An 18015-nucleotide genomic window follows, 5' to 3' on the forward strand; every position below is an offset into this window, starting at 1 on the left:
GAAGTAATCAATTCCACGATACGTCCTAAATCACGCCCCGAGAGATTTCCTGATCGTTCAAAGCGGCATTATTTTATCCGCGACTCATTACCATTGTCAGGAATTCGTTTGCTTGTAGCATGACGCGAGAGCCAATCGCGTGGCCAGGATACTTGAACGGGAGTTAGCCGAGAAAAAAATGAGTAGCAGAGCCTCCAAACACGAGAAACAGAGAGCCTAGAGTCGGACAGATTCGAGTGGGGAGTTGTAGATCTAGGATGTCATGGCGTGGGAGAGTCACTTTCACCATCAGTGGCCCCTATAGCGTTAAAATCTACCCGTGGTACATAAAATTACGCGGCACTGTTTCACTAGATTCGTGATGTTGTTAACTGGATAGAAATATGGTATAGAAGAATCCTAAGGTTTTTTATTTGTATATAGAAAACAGTTTGACGGCATTCTTATCTTTACGGTGAAACCGTTGTTACGATCAGTTTCGGAGTAACAGTTAATTGAAAAACAGAAATAAAATAACAGAGGCTATAGGTGTGAAAAAAAATCTTTTGCAGTGAAACATTTATGTAGACAGAATGATTTTGAATGTTTAAATCTACTCTTTAATATTAATGCTTTTCATTCAATCATCACGCGATGGATTATGCAGCTTAGGTACTTCCTGTTACGGTTACGTTCCTATTACGACCGGAAATCCAGGAAATGGATTTACGAAAATAATTATACCGGTTTACACGACACAGGAGAAAATATCGATACGAAGGAAAATGTAACATGCGATTACCTCGAAGTCGCGATCGATTAAAAAATATTTTTACTTTCCTGTTATGTAAAACAAAATCTCTAACCTTTCATTCGATTACATAAGCGTTGCTAAACCATGGGTATACTAAACGTTGCAAGCATAAATATTGTTGTGTACGATCCTTTATATTCTAATCAAAAGAGAAACATTTTAAACAAGATAAACTCTGAACAAAAAGAACACAAGAAGGAAGATGTCTGACAACTTACGTAAATATAATATTTTGAAAAAGATGCAACATTTAAGTAAAATATAAATGTATAAGATATAAAGTAAACAATTTTGTCAAGAACTATTACCGAACCGAACACATTTTTTAAATATTTTGATAAAGGAAATATAACACGCTCGACTTTAAGTCCAATGTATGTAGTTACAGGAATAAGCGTACAAAGTTGAGCAATCGATTCTAAGTCTCGCGAAAATCCCATTCAACAGAGGAATACGCCTAACATGTGATAATAACGTGTTACACAACTTTCCAATTATCGAGCGACTTCCGATGTTCAATTAAAAGCCTCGGCGAAGCGGTCGACGAAGAGCACCGAGATAAAAAGAAGAGAAAGGGCACGATATATCTGAAAAGCCCTAGCGGTCGCCCTCCTTCTTTGCGACAGCGCCACGTTTAATGAAGCAAATACCAAGAGTATCGGGGTAAAGCGCGAACCTCGAAAAAGCTTGGCCGAGATAGCGAGAGCTTGCGTGGCTTTGAGCCCGACACAGAGGCGCGTGCACATGCACATTCTCGCGTATACACAACAAGATCGCTGCGCCGCGCCAGCGGCCTCGCAAGAAGAGACCGTAGGTTAGTGCATTGGCTGCACTTTCCGTCTCGGTGTGTGCATGTGCACACCGCAGTGGCGGCAGCTGTCGGTCGTATGCATGCATTGGTTACGCAAGAATAGTAGCGTGTGTGAGACTGCTGACCCACATACGCCAGGGAGCAAGGACCCCGCTGCACCACCACGCACACCCGTTTAGTGCCGCTTGCCGTATGTGAGCGCGCAGGCGCACCAACGTTGCTGTGGCCGTGGATCGTGGATGCGCTTCGTCCATGTAATGGTACACGTAAACGCCATCTGGTGCCGCACAAACCTACTACGCATATACCCGCCCACGTGGCTCTGGAGTTAGCTTAAGCTACTCCACAGTTTACATCTGTGGCACTTAGCTCGTTTCTGTAACTTCGCTACACTTATGCTGCACTTGACCGGGTATTGGTACATTGCAGCGATTCGCGACGAATCCATTGGTTTTCCGATGCTACTGGTATTTTCGATTGCGGCCAAGGGGCTCGTTCTCTCAGCTTCCTGCTAGAGCTGTTAGCCTTTGCTCGCGCACAACCACAGTACGTGACGCTCCAACGGCTACGCGTTCGAGTGGCGTCGTGTTTATCGGAAATACTTGGTGTATTGCTTGTAATCGAGTTGGATACTGCGAAACGGAAAGCGGTGTTTCAGAGATAAATATAAGATAGAATGTATGGGGGAATCGATAGTTTGCGTTAAATTACCGCGCTCTTGAACATGGACCGCTCTATCCGCGCGAAACGCAATTAGGTGCACTTGCACGTCTTCGCATGTTTGCTCATAATCGAATTGTTTCGTTCTTTTTGTTTTCTTCCAATAAATTCGAATAGATCGTCCCATCGATCATGTGGGCAGCGAAACGCGTAGACATACGAGACAGAACGCGAAGGGGAAATATTTTTAAATACAGGCAATCTATGCAACTAAAAATGGAAGATGTAGTTAGACATGGAAAAGAGTAACATAAGGCAAAATGGAATGTTGTAGAATTATATTTAGTATGGAATTAATTTTGTGCCATTTTACGTATGTCCAACTATTTTAAAAACACAGTTTGTTCGAATTGCGTACGCCACCCTGTATAAAACTTCCGACAAGATCGTACAGAAAAAGACTGTTGCTTAACATGGAGCAGTCGTATGTAAGAGAAATTGTTCGATCTGTAAGAGTACTTGACATGAGAGAGAAAGTTGTTCCGTGATTTTACGATACGCGATTATTTGCTTAAGCCTGAGCGTAGAAAACTTGACTTGGTTGCAAACCAGGGGGCGTGGATGATCGTTATCAAATGTTTGTAAATTTAAACTTCCACAAAGTTGAAGATGAAATAAACACTGTTAAAGATAAATGGAAATTCAAGACTCCACAGACAAGACATATGCAGGATAAACGTATTTCTTAAATGATATACTTGCGTCTAGTGGACGTCATTAGAGCAACGTTATAAAAATTTTTAACAAGACTGTTGTGCAATCTTCGGTTGGTATACGTATTTACACTAATTTCTAATTCCTATCTGGCAGATCTCCTATTCCAAATGTCAGAGATGTTCGTAAAAATGGATTGCAGCTCTAAATACGAGTACCTACATCAATGAGATTAAACATTTTTTTATGAATTAATGCTTTCCTTCTCCCTTCCCAAGAAAAATCACCTGCCAACGTTAATATCGGCCAACATCAATTACCCAGTATCGCTCTATACGATAGGTGATTCGAAACGGCCGCCAGAACCATACCAAACGCACTACACGCGAACGTGGTTGCATGAATCGAGCGTTCGCATACGATTGGCCCGTATTATCCGCAACATCGCGTTTATTAAAACGACCCATGGTGTGTCATAGACCATTTCTCTCGCGTACAACCGTAAAACTGCCTCTCGTCTCTGTAGACCATTAATTACAAACAGCAGGCAAACAACGATAAGACGCGATTCATCATTATCAGAACACTTTGTACGAGTGAACGAGCATTGTTAAACTGACCTGGTGCACAAATCGACACTTATTCATCAACTTATTCGTTTATCTATGATATCTGAGCGATGACGCTGAAATATACATATGTATATGTATTTTGAATATCGATCTCAAATACTTATTATTCGAGATTATTCAAGAGCAAACTAGGTAAAATTCGATTTCTTTTTTAGATTGTCGACTATTGTTATGCTAAAGTAAATTATTGCAAATTTTACAGTATGAAATTTATATCATTTCCCGCCAAAAGAGTAACTGCTTAATTTCCTGATACTTACCTACATCGTTTGTCAGTAAAACTCTACAACTTCTATTGTTCATTATTGGTTGAAGTTATACGATTTCGTGAAATTTTTATAAGCTTATCGCGATTCTATGATTCATTTGTCGATTCTACGATGGATCGGCATCAAATCATATCGTTGCGTGTAGTGCCGCTCAAAGATACTCCCATCCAACGATCCAATTGTATGCTATTGGCTAAAGAGGGGTTAATGGCGAACGCTATGTGTTCGCCGTAATCGCAAACGCGTGCGTCCGACACACGTATCTACTTTCACATTCAATCCGTTCTCTTTGCGATAGCCGATATCCTCGGCCAAGCGAGATGGTTTCCATCACTAATAGTCAAGAAGCGTCTTATGTTGTGGACCCACCAGCCTGCGCTCTCGAACGAACCACAGGAAGGGAAAGCCGTAATCTCGTATTGAGAAGCGTGAAACGACTTGTGAGAAAGTTGCTCTTTAGTAATGAGTCACGCGTGACATAACCCCTTTATCGTCGTTTTTGGTATCTTTATCAATAGAAATTTACAGAAGCAGATACAAGTTTATTTAAAACAACATTCCCAAAATTTTCCGACTCACAACCTTTGTTCATAGTAGTCAAATAACTGGCGAGTCTATCCCCAGTGTAGATCCATAAAAAGGAATTTTTAGTAGCGAAACGAAGCTAGTTTTAACAGCTATTATTAATTTCAGAATAAATTCTGGTCGTGATCCTCCGAAAAACACTTTACGAACCTCTTAGACATCGCGAACCACAGCTTGGAAATTCAAGCTTTAGATAGTTTTTTAAATATGCAACTTTTGTTAGCCAGTATTATTTTTAACATAAAAATAACATAAACAACATTCTGCTTTTCAACAGAGTTCGTAAAAGATGTACTAAATGCGCTTTATATTTTAACAATGTAATGATTTACGTAACAATACGTAGAATGTCCGAGCAATCACTGCCGTGTGAATTGCTCTTTATTCATGAATTCTGTGCTGAAACTTGATCCACGCGAAAGCTTCACCGTGCCATTCATTTATATATCACTGCTGTATAATGAAAGAGGAACGTGACTAGACGGTTCATGATTAATGAAGATGTTTTTCGTGACAGACACGGCCGAGGCATCTATCGCGACTTTAATTTCTACGATCCTTTGAACCTACCTTCATATATTACATTTATATATTTACTATAACAAGATAATACGTGTCAAACTGGTGTACCAACGATCAACCGATAAACCTAATCCTTTTCCTATCGTTTTATTTGCAGGAATTATGACCCTTACGAGCAGCCCGTGTGAGCTAGACAACATGAGCTTGTTTCAAGACCTCAAGTTGAAAAGGAGGAAGGTCGACTCCCGATGTAGTAGCGACGGTAAGAAATCATTTTCTCTTTCCTTTTCGTTTAATGACGTCTATTTCGAACATACATCGTGTGTAAAAAATGTTACCCCTCATCGACGGATCACAAAACGTCTCTTTATATTTTATCGACTTAATCTTAGTAACATTCCCCTTTCATTTTTCAACGATTAATATACGAAAACTTCGGTTTAGTTCCATTTTAATTATATATAGCATCAAATAGTTTCATCGATAAGTCACACGACGAACGATAGAATAGAACACTCACATCTCGCTCAGCGATCGTTCATCCTTGTCAGGAAATCGTTATCATGAGAGTTCAAGTTTTCCTGAATTGTTATCGGCGCATTATCGCGCGTTGCACTAGGTATCTTTGCTTGTGAAGGGAATTACATGGGTGACAAGGTATAATTCAACTGTGCGTTCAACAATGGTAAAACGTGTGATTACCGAGCTGAATGACGTTGTCAGAACTAGAGAAGTTGGAACACTCGTAAATCTCTAATTGTTGAGCAGTAATCGTTAATTGTAAAACGAGCAAAACAATATCGTATCGAGATTTCAACAGCTGTCGTAATCGTGTCTTTGAGAGGAATCGTATATCATTGTCCGACCAAAGCTTAGCGAGCGAACAATCTTTTCTTGTTGAGAATACCTAGAACGAGCCATGAAAGTGATCAGCGCAACTGTAATGATTAGTTGCCGCCCATAATGCCATATTTGATACCCTTATTGCTCCGATTTTCATAACATGCGTACATTACACTACATATGTCGTATAAAACGCGTGTGTAACATCAATCATGCTTCATCTGTTCCGCTTTGAAAACCATAAACGAGTAACTGTATCATTACATTACATTACATACGAGAGTACAAACTTCTAGAACCTAGACTGGTGGTCTGCGCTACGAATTTATTATATCTTTCCACTCAGCGAACATTTATCGAAATAAAGTTTCTGGATCACCTCCAATGCTGCCTAGTGGTTTTGCAACAATATAAACGCGAGTTATTCAAGTAATGGTGTCAACAAAGTTGACTCGCATTTTAGTTACGCGTGTAGTCGCATTGTCATCGTGCATCGGTCGAGCTACATAATTTTACCATGCATCCTTTGTTTGAAGAACGTTGAAGAAATACGCGCATATTCGTTTCCAAATACAATTGATTCCACTAAAATGACTAATTTAATAAAATAATCTCAAATCGGGGAATCGTAAAATCCGCGAAGTTACTCGAGATAATAAATTGCACAAAAGGCGATAAAACGTTACTATTTGCAAAGGGAGACAAACGTGACGATGCAATGAGAAAGCCCTCGTGGATCTACTAAAGGCAAGAAATAATAAAGTACATTATTTTTTATTTACATTACGTTACATTAATAATAGGACAAAAATACACATGAGCTTATAGACTGACCTGATATGTACCTAGATATCTATCATCTAAAGTAAGCAACGACAAAAAATTAATAACTTGACAAAATGATAGACAGGCGTGAGATAATAAGCTGCTCTAATATCGTGCCAAGAGTGTCAACTTCTTATCCCCCTCCAATCATTGACACTCTCAATCTTTAACACCTATAACGTCCGTCACTATAAAATTGTATGTTTTACGCAGTTCCCTTTCTTGAAAATCTTTATGCTCGACCAGATTCAGTCATCGGTGACTTCAGAGAAACGCTATAAACGCCTCTATTATTGTGTCTCCTAAACAAGATTTCGAGTGGTCGGTTATGAAGGACTGGTTGCCGTGGGGCTAGTTGAGGCATCGCGATCGCGTCTGTGTAGTGAGTAGCGCGAAGAGGGAAGGTAGTAAGTTCAGAAAGGGAGGGGGTGCTGGTTGCTAGCGGTGCTGCAGGGTTGAATATCAACCCACGCGGTTTCCCGGACGTGCACCGGTGCTAGTTCGGCTTCGTCTGAACTCGCGCCAGCACGCGATAAACCACTTTCTATCGTGCCCTCCACGCACAAGCTATCGAAAATCTAACGAATATAGTTAACCATTGGACGAACAAAACAGAGGAGCTAATTATCTGTGGTGAAAGAAATCTATGACCTGCTGTGCGTTAATTAAGCTGCATTGATTGCTCGAACATCATTCGCAAATGTAACCGATACCAATGACCCTCGATCTACCGGCGATTAGAGGTCAGAGACTGTCGTTGGCCGGAAGCCGAATCGATGGTAACGACGGTGAACCTGGATTTTTGTTATGCCAGAAATAACGTCGATTTGGAAGGGCGTATGCGGGATCGAGTTTCATACGATAAAGTTGACGGTTCTTCTTCTTCCTTTACCGAAGACGGACGGTTCGTTCGCGAGATGGCACATGAATGAGCCAGTTTTCCGAGGGACGAGTATTCCAAGCGAGCTACATCTTGGAGAATCATTGATCTTTCGCTCCGGGGCCACGCGCGAGCAACGTCATATGCGGAGGAACGTGCGACGCAATTACACGGTGACGTGTGCCGGCCGGAACGGTATAGTGTTTTATGAATGTAACAATATGGAAAAATACTTGGACGAGTACCAATCGCTCTTGGTATTTCAACATAGTAACCGAGGAAAGTGATATTTTCTTCGTATTCTGGAAATAAAAGATCGATCGGATCGTGTTTAACGTCACAATAGGATACGTTAGTTGATTAGTTTCTCATTATGTTCGTGAATGTGCTGCGGCTAACTTGTTACGATCTGGTTAAATAATGTTAACACGACGTGTTGTTCCTATTCCTTTTCGTTCTGTTTCATTCCGTATTGATTCTATTTTTTATTAAATTTATTATTTTGTACTTTGCTTCGCATTATGATTGAAAATGAAAAATATATGATAAAGAGAATAGAAGACAAACGGCGACATCAATTACTGGATGCTTATTGAAACTCTAGTTTAGAGCCGATGATATTAGTCGACTGGTACCGCATGAAGGAGGGGATCGATGCTTTTCGGTGCGTCTGACCCATGATATGCTATTCTACTGAAAGCTGCTTCTTGCATAAACCTTACGTAAATATAATTTTTTATAAACTTTCAAAAAGTACGTGATCGTTGTTATCAAAATAATATATCTATATACTATTTAATATATATTAAAGATTTACATATTTAATTTGATACAAGGTTTTTATTCGTGACAAGCAAATAAGTGAGATCAATAGCACGCTTTTGTATCAACCGAAGTACACAAAAATTTTGCATTAAAATTAAATCTAATATTTATCCATAATACGTGCCAACATGGAAGGATATTTTTTAACAAGAATACTAAAAGTAATAAGCCCGTAATAACGTACGGGCCATATACCAATCAAACATGATCATTTTGAAGAGGTGCAAGGATATCAAAGTTACCGGAGACAATCGATGAAGAGAATTGAGTTTAACAAAGAACTGTGATACCCTATGCAACAAGTACTTACATATGTACATTCTACGAAGCTTGAGCAATCGTTCAATATCAACGATACATACATAGAAAACGTAATGGAGAAGTTGAATATCTACGATGACGAAACAATGGACTTTACATTGAAAAATAGTTTGTTTTTCACGTCTGATCTTCACCGTATGGAGAACTGGAACTCATTGAACATAAATCTAAGAACACTTCAACCGCTAAGAACACCGTTGAATAATTTTCCATCGTATTCCTATTTGTATCATCCGTACAACGCTTTCTCAATGTTACCCTATCAAAATTATTTCGACTTCCGTCGTTACTTCAGATCTCACCTGATAATGGCCCCGTATACGATGCTAGATCATCGATACTGCTGCTACGGTTCAAACAACCGTTGTTCATCGATATTCGGTAAACAAACTATTTTAAGTTTCGGAAATTCGTGCCTGGAACAGCTTAAACCCACGTTCTTAAGAACTTTGTTAGATCGTTCAGTTTATGTAAATTCTTTTGTCGGTTTTCAATTCTGTACCTCGAGGAAAAAGCATACTCTCGCTCATATTACAAATTTAGACTTAATTTCTATTTTATTACATATACCTAAAACAAACTTCAGTTTCTATCTTCTTTTTTTATTCATATGATTTTTATTCCGCGCTGTTCAAACAGCAGTGGAAAACTAGTTCTGCGAACTATTTTAGCTAAATATTTTGTTGTTTATTTATATTTTTCGACAATTCAATTTTTACAGCCGGAATTATATTTACAATTATATCAGTTCTTATAAGTAAACCAGCACAGTTTTAAATGACAAAGAAGAATAAAGGACGCAAACGTGAGTTTATACTGATCCATTATGGGCCCCCACAATAACGCCAAACCATAGCACGTCGGTACTCTGAGCGCTAAGTATTAATCATGCAAGGACAGACATACGATCATCTTCGTAACATCGACATTATTAATTGTTCACTGTGATTGTCGCGTTGATCATCGACTCATTCGCTGATGATGAATGAAGTTCTCGTCGTCTCCTACAGTTACGCGACACGTGATCAGAATCGAAAGGTTTGAAAGCAGGATTGAATAACCGGCGGAAGGAATCGATTCCAACCGTTCCTAAGGGAGAGGGGGGATATCTAAACGAGAGGAAGACAATGAAAGGCGGTAAATGAATAATCCACGGGAACCGATTTTCACGCTGATCGGTCTATTAATAGCTGTGAGAACTAGTACCTAGGTACCTACAATCACAACCCGACCTTGTCAACTGCATTCCTTCCTTGACCTACACGAACAACCGTAGTCCCCACATCCTTTTCACGATCTAAGCACTCCGAACGGGTATTACACTTTCGTGTTGGTCGCGTAAATTGCTCTCGCTGCAAAATATCCTTGCAGCTGCACGTGCAATCTCGAACACTTCCCGCACCCTAGGGCACGGTATAAAGGGAAAACCATTCCACGACTGAACAATTTCAAACTAGTACTACATGCCACAATGTTACTGCTCTCGCTAAGTTTCTCATAGAATTAAAACGACGGATATATTTTGATCATTCCGTTTATGAATATCCAAGTTGATTTTAAGATAGCCACATTTTCCTATTTTAATACAAATATAATTAGAATGAAAGTAAAAGTTTTTATTATATATTATTATATATATATATTATATATATATATATATATATATATATATATAATATTCAAAAAGAAACCTTTTATTCTATTAGTCTTAATCTTAATCTATTAGCAGTTTTAAAATGGAAATTATTTTATGTGAAAAGTTTACTTTTTTCATCGTTAATCGATAGTTTTGTAGTATTCATTCTGCTATCAAAATTTAAATTAGATTCTAATAATTTTTAATAAATGCAAAGTTGCCATGGGAAGTACTGAGATAGTGTATGCCGGTTGTAATCGTCGGTCACTCCATACTCCTATGCCGATCGAAGAAAGGATACTAATACTCTGTCTTAGGAAGCACGTTTATACGTTTGTATCAACGGACGATACCACAAAAAGTTAACCTTTTTATGTAACTCTGGCTGAAAATTACAAGAAACGGCGATAACATTTTGTTCAGAGTTCATTGGCCTCTAGACCTTGTAAACCAAAACAACGTTAGCATTCAAAGGTACGATAATATGAGTCTCTCCCAAATTTGAATTTTCCATTTCAACTTGACTTTTACTACGCTCATGTGCCCCTACAATAGTAAAATACAAATATTTGTTTCATTGTAAAGCATGGTATTCCTTTTCTGCCAATATAATACCGTAATTCCGTCATTCGACCGTAATTCGGTCAGTTAATATGTCAAACATCGACATCGGAAAGAGCAAGCACGATAAAAGTTGAAGGTGTTCGGTTTGATTTTTAAACAGATGGGTACGAGCAACAAACTATGACATGGTTCTTTTGAAACTCGTCTGTCAACGTTATAAAACCTCGGATTGGCAGGCTATCGTGATAAGTGCTATTAATCTTCGTAATAGACCACCAGGCATGCTTATGCGCGATGATTAATAACATTTTCATATCTCCTAGAACACCAGAAACCAAACCTATTAACGCGAAACATCGGAGTTCGAGACGGTTACGCGATCGTTGAACCACATAGTTTAACCAATGAACAAAGAAGAACCGCGTCTCGCATAACTTTTATAATCTCGTGCGAATCGCGCGTGAAAGCGATGGAATCGTCTAACTGCAATAATTGTTATTAATGCTCGGTGAAACGCGGTTGCTTAACCATGCAAGAATAGTAATGATCAATACGTTACGCGTTACGTTACGAAGTGTCAAAACAGAATGCAGCAACGTGTTCATCTCTATTAGGCCAACATCAGATAGATATAGAGATTACTTGCAGCGATGGAGCTGAATCTCTCGTTCAACGATTTGCGCTTAGAACACTTGCAAATTAAGTTTGCATAGCCAAGCATCGTCGATTTTCATCCTGTTAACAGGCAAATATTTCTTTTCACATTATCGCAAAATATTTCGCACGATTACCGTTAATATAACTCCATCCAAGAATCTCAATGTTCAATTTCGATTTTCTTAAATTGCATCGCCGTCATTGATGCGTTTCCAGTTAATTCGTTCAAAGATCGTAAAATTCGTTCGTTAATGAAATTTCGGTCAGAAAATCGTCCTTCATCGCCATCATCGCCATGATCATCACGACCGAAATGGCAGTCCATAATCATGCGTACACGTGTCAAGACTAATCACGCTTCATCCACGTCCGTAATCGCGGCCTTCCCAAGGTAAACGTGTGCCAAATGTTCCATCGAGTATAAACGTGAGACCAACGCCTTATTTCTCAGACTCCCCGGTATCCCTTGGATCAGCAGGCTCGCCGCTCGGGATCCAGCCGGCGGACGCTCCTTCACCCATAAACTTTCCTGCTCCAGGGGAGAGCATGGCAGACACCTCGACCCTGTCGCCGGAGGCTAACATGCCGAGCTCGCCGGGCTGCCCCGTGGTCAAAGTCAAAAGCGAGTATCTGCTAGGCATCCCGAGTCCGGGGACACCGCGAGATCCTCTTCGTGGAAGCGGGGCGGCAACTGGCTTGGAAGCTCGTGATACAACCTGTTCGGACCGTGCGTCACCCGATTCAGTCTTCCCTGATGCCACTTCGATGGTGGGCTACAGAGTCGTCGAGGAACAGCAGCAACAGCAGCAGCAGCACTATCACCAGCAACAGCAGCAACAACAGCAACAACAACAGCAACAGCATCAACAACAACGTTCCGGTACACCCGTACCAACCAGGTTGTCGCCTTATTCGCCGATGCAAGCGGTCTCCACGACTCCCATGCCTCAAGAAGCGACTTCAAGGAGCGACAGCCCCGACAAGGGTGACTTATCGTCGGCGCAGACCAAGGAGGAGTCCGATAACTCGGTTTTTGACGGAGGAGGTGGCGGTGGTAGCGGCGGTGGTGGTCGTTCGGAGACTTCCAGTCAACCTAGTCACCGGAGCAGCCCGTCTTCTCAATACAGCCCTAGCCAGAGTATGAGTCCTAGCGCGAGCGCGACACACGCTACTCAACAACAGCAACCGCAAACACAGCCAACACCGCTGAGACCCCGAGTGCCCTCGGTGCCACCTCACCTTCTAGCTCACCATCAATTTTGGTCACAAAACAACGGTATACAGGGGTTCGCTACGCAAAGGCTATTGAACGGGGTCATCAGTAGCGCTGTTAACTATGGACAGAACGCTGCAGTTGCATCCACTAGTAGCAGTACAAGTTTGAGCAGCAGTACTGGGAGTAGCGGGAATGGGGCAACTTCCACGAGCACGGGGGCAACTAGTACAGCTTCCTCGTGTAAGTCAGAAGTCAGTCATAACGATAGATATTCTTACTTGTCATTTAATCCGAGTCTAATACATTAAGCACGTTCTATTAACGTAGCACCTCATTCAATCTTGCTCAGTTGATGGAGTAGAAATTCAGAATAAGATTTTAATCGTAATACGACATATTTTATTTCAGGCGAAACGATGAAACCACCGGCACAAAGGCCCACGCCAGCGCCCCCAAGACCACCTCCCACTGTGATCATGGGTGAAATCGGTGGCGTTCGGACGATGATATGGTCCGCGCCACCATTGGACCCCGTACCACCGCCAGCGGCTTCGTGGACGGCAACGGCCGCGGCGGCATCCTGTTCCTCCTCGGAAGAGTCGGCTGCCCAGCTACTTTTAAATCTCGGACAGGAGTCCAGGGGCAAACCATCCTCCGTTTCCTATTCTTCCGGTCCACCACTCAATATGGAGAGGTTATGGGCTGGCGATATGACACAATTACCGGCCGCGCAACAGATGCAAGCGCTCAACTTGACGGCTTCCGGGTCCGGTCAAACGTGGGAGAGAAACGGAGGAGTCGTCAAGTCCGAGACGGCATCGCAGTCGATATCAGTCGCTCCACCTGCACCACCGATGCCACCTCAAGAACACGAGGAAGACGAAACACCTATGATATGTATGATTTGCGAGGACAAGGCTACTGGTTTGCACTATGGCATCATCACGTGTGAAGGGTGAGTGGTGTAACGTTCTTCTCTCTTTTAACGATGCATTAGATAATAGAGTAACAACTATTCGTAGCAGACAATTAGCGTTTAATGGTTTCTGGACGATGATACTTGTTTGCTTGACACATGTTAGTTTTTTTTCGAGATCATTTAGAAAACTCGAATCGATTTGAAAATATCGATGGAAATTGATTAGTTACGACTTAGAGAATCTTTTGACAAGTGGCAATTATCTAAACATGGTTATCTTAATGGAAAATAAAGCAACTTGCAAATACGAGGAATGAAATCAAATTCAGTAGAATTGTATTCATAGTATGTGGAGATGATGTACAGAGATAAAGTTCTTTTACTCGTTCAATTTATTGGAAACTCGAATAAGTTATTAATTGAAAAAAAAGTTGCTTATAAAATCTGTCAAATGCATCAACGAACAGTAAATTATAAAACAGAATTTAAAATGCAAATATATCTTCTCTCGTTGTTAAAAATATTAAGAACAACTTGTATTACTTGTACATGTATTAATACCAAAAAGTTCCAAAAATATCTTTGTTTCGCTATTTCGTAAATAGAGAACAAAGATAGTCTCGTGAAAGAGACTAGAAACAACGAGTAAATTCTTCGAGATATCGCTGGCGATGCACTCAAGCACGATGAGGTCGAAGTGTGATAATCAAATTAGTTATTTGCAAAACTGATCCCGTTGTATATCTCGAACAGCTTGGTCTGGAATGCCATAGCGGCGACGCGTTACGAGTCAAAGATTCGGACGATCCGCTTAATTACAGATAATCAAACGAAGCTATATACGGAAAGTTAAGACTACACTAGTCACGATACCTCGCGGCGAACTCTGACCTTTAGATGGTGCTAAATACTACCTATGTTTCAACGTTGAGAACAGAGAAATATATTGTTTCCAGAATCTGCGAGGTTACCATGTTACGCTTCAATAATGTATATAGATAGATATCCTCCTGTAGATATTATATCACCAAGTTTTTCATTATTTCCCCTTTCGTGATACGACGACACTCGGTCTCTTCAAGTGCACCTCAAGGCTTCAAGGTACTACCCATTCTAATATATCCTGCAACGCGGTTGATTAATCCCTAAGGTAGTACAGGGTATCGTTACTTGCTTTCATGCCTGTGCACTCAATGTCTATCGCCATATCCGACAAATCCGACAAATTAGTTGAGAAAAGTCGACGACCAATTTCTCTGCGCATCCCAGTGTAGCTATAATTCTCCAAGTATGAATCTTTAATCGGTTTCTAGAATCGAGATCCTCCCCTGAGGAGCAAGGAAAACTTTGAAACTTTATTCGTTGGATAGAAAATTCTTGATGACTAATTGTAAAATGCCTTCCACTCTGTCTGCTCTACACTTCACGCTAACTAAAAGATCCGTGTTTCAAAAAAGAATATGACTGTTTGGAACAGGACAAGTATTTATTTTCAATAATAAGCTACGTAAAAAGATTTGAAATAAACGAACCTGTATCGCCAAAAATGAATTCAATACTGTAATGTCAGCCTTGTTTTATGAAGTTGTACATAATGTTTCACTGGAGATAATCACGATATAATCTACATCTTGAAAATAGAGCAGATTTCTATCGTCTAATTCGTTTACAATGTACTGAACCACGGATAACAATACTTTGTTATAGTGAACATAAGTTCTTATGCTGAAATCTCTGGAAAGTTCTTATGAAATCTTCTTATGAATGTGCAATGTGAAAGAGCATGAAATTATGTGTGTGCAGGTGTAAGGGTTTCTTCAAAAGAACTGTACAAAATAGGCGAGTGTACACGTGCGTGGCAGAAGGTGGTTGCGAAATTACGAAGGCCCAAAGAAACAGGTGTCAGTACTGTCGTTTCAAAAAGTGCATTGAACAGGGTATGGTCCTTCAGGCCGTTCGAGAAGATCGAATGCCTGGAGGAAGAAATTCTGGTGCTGTATATAACCTTTACAAGGTTAGTATTAACTTGATATCTTCGATAATTATTAACACCATAAAATAAAGATATCAAATAATTAAAATATTATTCAATAAAATTATCTTTTCAAGAGCGAAAAGCATACGAAAAGTTTTTAAAAACACTAATGCTCCCTAACTTTTTGTTGACAATGTACATGTGAATACAAGAATGAGAAACTGATCCTTAATCTAAGATATATTCACGCACTCAACAACTACATGTCGATCGTTGTATTGTTTCCCAAGGTAAATGATTAATTTTATTCCGCCCTCTTTCCTTCCATAGGTGAAGTACAAAAAGCACAAGAAAAGTAACAAAACAAGTGGAGTGGGCGGAAGCATGGGTGGCATAAGTAGCGGCGGTAATGTTGGCGGTGTTAACGGGTCGGGATCCCTTGGTGGTAGCAAAAGCACCATGGGTTCGACGATGCTTGACAAACACATGGCTGTAGCCGCAGTCGCTCACCACAGCCAACAGCAACATGTCCAGCTAGCTGGTGGTTTTCTTCATCATCACAAGATTTCGTCGGGCGACCCGCTCAACTCGCAATCTACCACCAGTCACTCAAGTCACCCCGCGCATTCGGGACACCTTGTTAATGGGACGATCCTGAAGACAGCGCTCACCAACCCCTCCGAAGTGAGTTCACGTCATGTTCTGCACTTTTACACCGTTCTTCTTCTGCCTTGATTTTTTACTATAATCCCTAACTTTTAAACGAAGGTCCTCACGATCTAGCGAAGAGATATGTAGTAGCTATCTTGTCCAATGACGCATGAACGACATTCCATTGGCAGATAATGTTTTGTAGACTCTAGATACGGTAGGATTAAATCGGCAACAATGAGCGAAAGCACGAGAAAACAGAATTCTCTACTGTAATATTTGAATTTTTATGACCCAACTGTTCTCGTTTTAATAAATCAGAAGGCTATTAATGTTTTAAGAAAAGCTCTGTCGTAAAATTCAACTTAAAAGTTATCCATTAATCTTATGAAATTGAAAAATATTGAGAAATATTGATTAATACATAAGCATAATGTTCTTCTTTTTCACTCTCTCGTGTTTTCACCAAAGCTGAGAAATTTTGTTAACAACAGGAAGGCAGCGAAAAAGGTTAAGCGTCCATCCAGCACGGTAACTTCCACTTCTTTCCCGGTTCCTTTGAACATCTCTTCGTAAGCAACGTGACGCAACGTATTCGATTCCACGCGATCTTTCTGCATGATAACTCATGGAAGCGCGCTAGGTATAACGTCTAAGAAAGATTCCATGGGATTTCTCTATCAGCTCTCCATTAGATCGATTATCTAACAAACCAACCAACATATACGTGTGAAATGTTTTTTCCTCTGTTCGCGTCTTAACGAACACTCCGCGAACGCGTATAGATCAACGTCGTCCGTGCAACCGTAACACGATTTCGAATGATTTATTCGAGACGGCTCGTTAGAAATCGAGCACGGGTCGACAAAAGTTGATCTTCGTCGAGAGAATGCACCGTTGATGAGAACGTCCTGAAGGTATCTTCACTTTCACTTTCGAAGCAGCTGCACGCGATCGGATCACATGCGCCAACGCGATCTTTCTCGCTCATGGGGATTTCTTTCATCCAATTCAGCACGTTCTCGATCGGTTTCAACGCGATTAAACACCAGGAAAACACGATGATATCGTATTAATCGGATCAACTCGATCTTCCACATATCGGAAACAACGGTGAAATTTCAAATCCTCGCGACCTTTCCTCCAGAAATGAATCCAGGAATGAATCACGAGATCGCGCAAAAATGGTATTGGCTAGGTTACGGCATCAGTAACTTTGGTTTCGAGATCGCGAGGAGGCGGCTATGTGCGCGTTTAAAACAATCATTTGAGGAACGTTAGTCAGTCGATGAATTCTGCGCAATGACTACACGGCTCCTGGATTGAGGCTGAAGTCATACAGGAAATAAATATGTGAACGATTACAGAATTATCGCGAATAGTATGGTTAAATATTTGTTCCTCTTCGCTTTCACCATATTTCAATGATCGAAAAAAACCATTAACAATCTTGTAACAAATTTTCAAAGGAAATTAAATAGGTACGATATGCGCCATTTACAATTTTTCTGTTTACAAGACTATATGATACAGTCTAAAAGGTAATGGGAAGACGTTAGAACAAGTGAGCTAGTTAATAATACAAAAACCCAGAAATCGGTGTATAATATACGTGAGGTGTGTCCATTTTCCGATCAATTGATCAATTTTACGCAAAGAAATATATTTATTATTGCGAGAAATTGAAATAGTGTTTTGCTGTTTCGAAGAAAAAATT

At 40.4% G+C, this 18015-nt stretch overlaps 1 protein-coding gene across 7 annotated transcripts in view; it reads left to right on the forward strand.

Moving 5' to 3' along the window:
- Hr4 (nuclear hormone receptor 4) overlaps nt 1–18015 on the forward strand; it is a 150841-nt gene that overhangs the window by 121290 nt on the left and 11536 nt on the right. For 6 of the 7 annotated variants that reach the window (XM_076627976.1, XM_076627978.1, XM_076627979.1 and 3 more), the window contains 5 exons: nt 5144–5248; nt 11989–12993; nt 13162–13708; nt 15476–15686; nt 15978–16331. In XM_076627976.1, coding sequence (XP_076484091.1) covers nt 5149–5248; nt 11989–12993; nt 13162–13708; nt 15476–15686; nt 15978–16331 — 2217 coding nt within the window. In that variant the 5' untranslated portion in view covers nt 5144–5148. The remainder of the gene's footprint in view (nt 1–5143; nt 5249–11988; nt 12994–13161; nt 13709–15475; nt 15687–15977; nt 16332–18015) is intronic. The other variant, XM_076627980.1, reaches the window with a different exon arrangement.

The sequence above is a fragment of the Bombus vancouverensis genome, chromosome 3 (assembly GCF_051014615.1).
Source record: "Bombus vancouverensis nearcticus chromosome 3, iyBomVanc1_principal, whole genome shotgun sequence".
NCBI classification, from domain to species: domain Eukaryota; kingdom Metazoa; phylum Arthropoda; class Insecta; order Hymenoptera; family Apidae; genus Bombus; species Bombus vancouverensis.